At 51.5% G+C, this 7,854-nt stretch overlaps 1 protein-coding gene across 1 annotated transcript in view; it reads right to left on the bottom strand.

Annotated features, from left to right (window-relative positions):
• Window positions 1–248: 248 nt before the first annotated feature.
• The window catches only part of JAM3 (junctional adhesion molecule 3), a 79,359-nt gene continuing 71,753 nt past the window's right edge, over window positions 249–7,854 (bottom strand). The window contains exons 9-10 of the mRNA XM_078608259.1: window positions 7,199–7,268; window positions 249–6,777 (exon numbers count right to left, since the gene is read on the bottom strand). Coding sequence (XP_078464385.1) covers window positions 6,742–6,777; window positions 7,199–7,268 — 106 coding nt within the window. The 3' untranslated portion in view covers window positions 249–6,741. The remainder of the gene's footprint in view (window positions 6,778–7,198; window positions 7,269–7,854) is intronic.

Raw genomic sequence — 7,854 nt, 5'->3', positions numbered from 1 at the left:
TGGTAGGGTTCCAGGGGGAGTCTACCGGGGGGCATCCTGACCAGGTGCCCGAACCACCCCAACTGGCTCCTCTCGATCTGGAGGAGCAGCGCGACTCGACTCCGAGGCTCTCCCGGGTTACCGTGCGGAGAAACCTCAGTTCGGCCCCTTGTACCCGCCATCTCATCCTTTAGGTGGGATATGTTTCAAATAAGTCCGCTATCCATGAATTCCGGCTAATTGAGGTATTCGACGCAAGGCCCTTGTTGTTAAAGTTGATTTTTTTTATTAATACAAAGTACACATGTAAACACGTATTAGCATCTATAGTGTTTACTACAAAATACATTTCAGCATGTAAAAACGTGATTAGCATTTACAGAACTTTGCAAAACGCACGAATAAAAGAAGCTGCGCCATTTCACAATGCGTGGCGGGCCGGGCTCTCCTCGAAAATGCCAGAGAGGCTGTCATCTTGAGGTGGTCGTCTTGAGGTGGCCATGTTGGTGTACTGGCGAGCCAGCGAAGGCGAGGGAGCAGCAGCTGTGGGGGCAGCGGAAAGGCTCGGCTCGCTAGGCCAGCAGAAGCCCGCAGCAACCCCCCCCCCCCCGGCTCCTCCAACACATCCGGTCAGCACTCGGAAGAGGAGGCCAAATCACTCTCTGGAGGGGCGCTCACGAGAGGCAGCGATGGCAAAGTACACGCCGCCAACGGGGATGCTCCCGCCCTCTGGGGGTTTGCAGCGGCTGGGGCAACTTATTTAAGAGCGCCCCCCCCCCCTCATCGCCACATAGAATTCGCCGCGTGTCCCCGGTCCACTTCTGGCACTCTTAGCGTCGCGAGTCAGACATGGTGCACGTTCAAGCCGCGGATAACACTGGATTTATGCAGCCGTAAACAGACCCCCCCCCACCCCGCCCGCCCTCCTCTCTGCCATGCACCCGTCGTGGTTTCAAACGTTCAGCAAGACTCACACTCAGTGGGATGTTTAGACCGTGGCAGGGGCCGGCCGTCAGTGACTCTCGCAGAGTCACAGAGCCCAGGGCTCTCACCTGTACCCTCACCTGTACCCTCACCTGTCCCCTCACCTGTACCCTCAAATCAACCGCAATTACTCAACATCGCACTCCTGGCCGCGAGTTCGCAGGCAGGAAACCGCCGATTTAGTCGGACTGCGCTGTTCAGAAAAATGCGATGCAGCGCATCTTGGATACCGTTCTATTCAATGGCTTGTATTTATAGAAAAAATTCCTCCAGCAGATATACTGCAAGTTGCCTTCTTAAAAAAACAGTAGACGTTTAAAGAAAGCAATACTGAAATACGTGCCCTTGACTTCAAATTTGTTTAAACATGACTCGAAATTGGCCAAAAATGACACTTTTGTACCCCGTTTCCACTGGCACATCCGAGCCGAGGCAGCGCAGGGCTCTCACGGTTCCCAGTGTTTTCCTACTGGCCGAGGCGGAACTAAACCGTGATACGCTGGCCTCACGAGAGGACATCTGAATCTTGACTCAGGGCCAAACAAGGCCAGGGGCAGGGCGCCACGGTGGCGAGATGTTGACTGCCTCGCCTGGTTTCCAGGTCGTGGGTTCAATCCCGATCCCAACCCAAACACCTGTATATTTAGAGTTTCATGTTCTCTCTGTAGTAGCATGGATTTTTCTCCGGGTCGTCCAGTTTTTTCCCCCCCACATTTAAAAATACGCGTTTAAGAGTATTTGGCTGCTATAAATGTCCACATGAGCCGCTTCGTTGAGCTATCATTTGTGGCCAGAACGCTTCTGAAAAAGAGCTATATAGCAGCTCGGTGGGCCTTACCTGGTGAAAAAAAGTTTTTAATAGTTCACCAATAGTTACCTGGCCATAATCGCATCTGTTTATCTGCCCTTCTTTCAGAAGCTGGTAAAAAAAACTTGCTTAGTTTAGTGGCACGTACGTTGTGTGTGACGTCAGCAGCACGGCTCGGCTTTCTGCAGTGGAAAAATAACTCGATGAGTCCTGAGCCGTGCTGGGCTGGCTCGGAAACGGCCTCGGCACGGCTCGGTTGTGCAGTGGGAAAATAGGTATTGGCAGTCGCCAGAAACGTTGATAGCACACCCCCTCCTTTCCTGCCCGCAGCAGGCGCGCTCCGGTAATATGGCTTTAACTCACACATTACACGCCACTGTGTATAAAAAGATTAAAAAAATTCTCCAAATTAAATACTTCACTCCGAGCACCGCCACCCAACAAAAAAGGAGACTGCAGCCCAAGGGCTAAAGCGAGAGGAGAGGAAAAAAAGTGACACCAGATTTTCTCTCTCGTCAGGCAGATGGCTTCATCTGCTTCGGCATTCTCACACTCAATGGGACTAGTTTCACTCTGCAAACGTCAAATTAAACATTACGGCCGACCGTTTTAACACCAGCTAGGTTTCCGTAAATAATATTTTCAAATGTTGGCATTCGCTTAAATATAATTATGGGAATTCTTAATTTGAATTTTAAACAATGCAAGGTTTTTTTTGTAAAAAAAATGACAGTGTATACCCATGTCCTGCATATACCTCATTATTTTTGCCTAGACATTTCAAATGTATGTAGGTGTATTTTTTGGGAAGCCTTGAAGGATAATTGAATATAATTTTATTGGCATTTGTGAGACTCATGAGCGTGCGTCTTGTAATGATCGGTTATCCCGCGGCGCGTTGGTGGGCAGAGGTGGCCGTTTTGCGATAATTAGTGTAATCGTGGACAAAATGGCATATTTGGATATTCAAATGTCCACTTTTCCTATCCAATCAATTAACATGGAAACCGGGCTACAGGACTGGGGGCAGTTATTTCTCGTGTTTTTGCACAAATCTCGACTGCCGCCAAAAGCTTGAGGCCACTGGTCGCCACAGACAGACGCCTCTCTTGTAAACAAGCTCACGCGCACTCTCACCTCACGCGCACTCCCAGCTCACGCCAAGGCCAAGCACACGCGAGGATATGCGGCGCGAGGAGCGGGCCGAGGTTTGGCCACGTGGTGTCAGTCCTCCGCATCTACCAACTGGATGGAGGTTTGTGGCTCGCGAGGCGCGAACGCCTTCATAAGACAATGCAAGGGGAATAACGCAGATGTCGCCCGCCCACCCGCCAACCAAGGGCCCAGGCCAAAAGCCATTATGCCGCAGCGGCGGACAAATCTGGCACCGTGAAGACCAGCGGCGGCACGGCAGAGTGAGCAGCCGTTAAGTTGCAGCGGCAGCGAGCGGAGACGCGAGCTTTGTGCCATCGTAGAGAACGCGCCCGTCACCATCACTGGTGCGACGACGTTTGCGACGCTCGGGAATGAAGATGGCCACGTCGGAGCTCAGCGGCGCACACGCGCAAAGTGCCCGACACAACGCGGGCGCGATCATGCCGGGTCGTGCCCGCGTGCGTGCCAGCCGCTGTGCCCACGCTACGTCGTTGGACGCAAGGAGACCACCGCGCAGGTTTTCGCGGTCAAGCCGTAATGGCTCTTCCGACGCGCCGCTGCGCGCCCCTGGTTGGGACGTCAACTGAATTGACTTCTCAGATTTAAACTATATTTTTATAGTTTGATTAAAAAAAAACACTATTCAACTATTTTAATGTTAGCAGGTATTTTGCATTGGTGTTGTAACTTGCTGACCCGCCCATACTGGACATCTGTGAGAAAGAGCTTCATAGCCCACTGCAGTCTAAATAAAGATTCTGATTTGGAGCTACAGAGGTCTTTCTCAGAAGCGACCTGGCCACAAATGATAGCTCAACAAAGTCGCCGGTCATCACGTGTACAATTTCTAGCTGGCAATTATTCTCTAAACGCGTGATGTTGATTCAAAATGGATTGAGGAAGACCGGAGGACCCGGAGAAACATCCACGCGACCACGGGGTGAGAGACACGCAAACTCTAAATATACAGCAGGCGTCAGGGTCGGGATCGAACCCACAACCTCCTGTATACCAGGCGAGGTAGTTAACATCTCGCCACCGTGGCAAGAATATTCAGTTCGCGATGAAGGATTTCAAATGTAGTCTGTTATGTGCGTACTTGTGTACAGCTCTTTGTCAATTCGCTGCTGGATGAGGGCCTCCCCATGCCGTGCAGGTTAGTGGGCATTACAGGGCCGTACTTCACCACGCTGGTCAGCACTGATCGGTGAAGGCATAGAGCATAGAAGTACAGTACACAAATGCATTTTGGCTGCACGACCCTTTTTTGGGCATGACGTTTGCCCCCCCCCCCTCTTGCAGTCTATAACACCTGTTATGCACGGCGAACAAGCGGATATCCAGGCTCAAAAAAATCCTGCTTAGCTTCCGAGATATGACGAGATCGAGATGTGACGAGATCGAGATGTGACGAGATTGAGAGCGCTGGAAATAAACGACGAAGACGTTCCTGCGAGCCAACGGCTGATCTTGAGCAAGCCAAAGGCGAAGCCGCCTCCGTGGTTAACAAAGGGCGACTGATCCCGGTACGGCCAAAGGTGTTCGTCAACTTCAGTTAACCTAGTCGGTCGCAACGTTGCATCATCCGTGCAGCGGTGTGCAAATACCATTTCTTCTTGAATTCCGAGCCGTCGCAATTCCAATATTTTGGGGTTGCATCGGGCAGGCGGGGCCCGCGTGATCGAAGATTAACGTTACAGCGATTACACTCTACAGTGCATATATATCAAAGAGAATGTGATGGTAAAACAATTTGCACGCGATTATGTTCCTCTGAGCGCATCCCGAGCGCCAGCCAGCGGGCAGGATAAACGTCGTTAATAATCTCCTTCACAAACATGGCACCGGTGGAGCGGGCGGGCGTCAGTAATCTCATATGCAAACACTTTGCCTTCGTGAAAGCGTGCCACGACTTCACCCAAACCCGCACCCCGGCGAGGGGTTTTACATTCTTGACTAACGGGACGACGCACCGGGCTAGGGCGGTAGACGCAGCAGCAGCAGCGGAGGAGGAGGACGCGAGCGATGTGCCAGTGTCGTTGGGCACGCGCCAGCGAGCAGCCTCGCCGGCGCGACACCGCCAGGACGGGCACGGGCGGGCGACGAGGCAGCGTCTCCCGCACGCTGCGAGTCCCGGACCCAAGGCCCGGTTCACCGAGAGGCTTCAGGGGCCGCGGCCCCAGGGCCTTGAATGAGGCCCCCCACACCCCAGCTATATAAGCGCAAACCCACGGCGCTGCGATAGATCCTACAGGTGGTCTTGGAGCATAAATCGGTGTAAAGACCGTATTTTGCGGACTATAAGACACTCTGGAAAGTTAAGACATGCCCCAAACTCGTGCCCAGTGTCACAAACGAACGACACACACTATAAGATGCAACCCTAACTTTTTCTTTAAATTACAGGTAAAAAAGCGAGTCTTATCATCTGGAGAATATGCCACCAACGGTCATGCGCTGAAATTTTAAGAGTTTTTTTTAAATTTGAACTTTTATTTAGCTCTATAACTTGTATGTTACTTTAAAAAAAAACTAGAAGTTAAATAACCGAGGTGAATAAAGCCGGATTTGTGCCGCATCGTGCATGGGTGGCGGGCGAAGCGGTCAGGGCAAGGAATTGAAGAGAGACAAAGAGGGCCCCCCTACCCCCAAACTAGAACAGCCCTGGGGCCCCCCACACAAACGTAGTCCGCCCGGTGCCCCAGCGTTCACCGTTACTCATCGTCCGGGCGAGCCATTCACCGATCAGCGGGCGCGTGCAAGGTGTAACCGAGGGCAAGTTGCAGAGGTGGGCGGCGGGGTGCGAGGAATGGCGCGTGGGAAATACTGACGTTGGCGTGGTGCCTCCGATGAGCACGGTCGGCTACGTACGGTGCAAAAGAAGTTCAACTTGTTTGGTTTTGCGAGCGGCCTCGGCACGCAGTGGAGGGTGGAGCTGCGGCTGAACCTCGATTATTTGCGTTACTGTCAAGGCTCTAAAAGTTTCAAGTGGGGCGACGTTTATAACGACTCTGCGCTGCCGACGACGAGAAGACATCAAACGCGAAATTTTTACCGCCACAGCAGCATCCACCAGACTCCGGTGCCTGCAGACTGTCTACAAACACAGCCGCATGGGAATAGAAAAACGTGTTGACACTAAAACTCCCTTCCACAACAATCTCAGTGACCATCACGTGCCTATGGCTGGTGGTGAACCTCAAAAAGTTGTAAATACCTGCCACAGGAAATAATTTTGGCCAGGCGGTGGTTTGAGTTTTTAGTTTCCCCCCGACCATAGCACTCGGACACGTTTTAAGGTTGCACGGTGCGTTGCCCGGCACGATGTCCGACGTTTCCTCCCGCAGCGTCCTTGAGGAAGCGAAATGTCGGACCGTCGTGTGCCGAACAACAACAATAATAATACGTGCGGCCGCTCTCGCCTAGCGCAGCTCGATGGCGGAAACCCAGCCATGGCACGGCCAGCAATCGCGTGCCGGAGGGCCGCTCTCGCATCTCTGAAACGACACACCACCACCGCCTCCACCTCCTCCTCGCGCATAAAAAGTCTTCCAGTGCAACGTCACGTCGTAGGCAGATGTGGGGCGGCCGTGGTTCGCGTTGCCTCCTCCTATTCTAGTCGACAACCCTCTCATCGTCTAGTGCGCCGTGAAGCTCAATGTAACTCATCTACGTTAGTACAAAAACAAAAAGGAGAAAGCGTTACGTTAAGATTCATCGAGTTCCTTTCAAAAAGAAAATTCCCTTTTTCTAAAAGGAAAAAAGAAAGAAAATAATTATAATGAGTTCCGCAGGAAATTCCCAGCTGTTGTGGCTTAGATGACAAACGAGGACTTGTGACGGAAATCTCCCTGAAAAAAAAAGACAAAATACAAAAACATTGTTTAAATCGCAGCAACAGTTGGGATACCTGATACTCTTCTTTAGAACTGTCATACAAGATGGCGAGTTCAATTTAAATGACGATGAATATTGCAATCGGAAGCTTGTACACAATCTGTAAGTTGGCCATACCCATTTATAGCAGCAGCCAAATACTGTAAATGCGTGTTGATTGTAATAATAATCCACGCGAACACGGGAAGAGAGACACGCAAACTCCAAATATACTGCAGGCGTCAGGGTCGGGATCGAACCCACGACATCCTGCATACCAGGCGAGGTAGTTAACATCTCCTAGCCACCGCGGCGCTCCAGTTCCAGGGGAAGGAGCGAAGCGCTCGCTGTGAGGCTATCGGGGGGAGGGGAAGGGACGGGAGGGGGGGCACGCACCTCGTCGTCCGCAGGTCTGGATTTGGAATGCAGGGAGCCTCTCCCGCGGGCGTCCGGCGGAGACCTGTATCTGGAGGCGCGTACAACGCCCACGCGGAGGGCAGCTCCGTTAGCGAGCGCCTATTCACGCAACGGAGTGGGGGGGGGAGGGGGCACTGCCCACGCCGATGCTCACCGGACCGCAGCGGAAACTCGTTCGTTCAAGGCTGAGTCGACCTGAGAAGCGGCTCGTGACACGTTCAGATACAAATTGCCACTAAATGTTATATTTGGCCTGGAATGAAGCCCAGGTTTCTACAATCGCGGCACCAGTTGCGAGCCGCTGTGCCACCGCTCTTCATTGTACATGCCTACAACCACAATTGAAAATTTACTTATTTAGAACTTTCTTTTTATATTCTTGGTTCTTTCTGTAAAGTCACGTAGAAGGGAAATAATAAAATAATAAAAATATAAAAGAATTTTTTATTATTTCCCTTCTACGTGATTTTACCGAAAGAACCAATAATATTAATCTCTGCATTCACTTTCTTTTTGTTTAGATTGTTGTCCTTCCCCCGCACCTGCGATTAACACAGTTGGCTACGTTACGGTGCGAAAAAAGTTCCACATACATACATACAAATGGAGTTCAACATACTTACATGCTAGCGCCA

This window comes from Lampetra planeri, chromosome 29, assembly GCF_965212315.1.
Source record: "Lampetra planeri chromosome 29, kcLamPlan1.2.h2, whole genome shotgun sequence".
Lineage (NCBI taxonomy): Eukaryota > Metazoa > Chordata > Hyperoartia > Petromyzontiformes > Petromyzontidae > Lampetra > Lampetra planeri.
The sequence above is the reverse complement of the archived record's forward strand: the minus strand, read 5'-3'. Positions and strand labels throughout refer to the sequence as shown.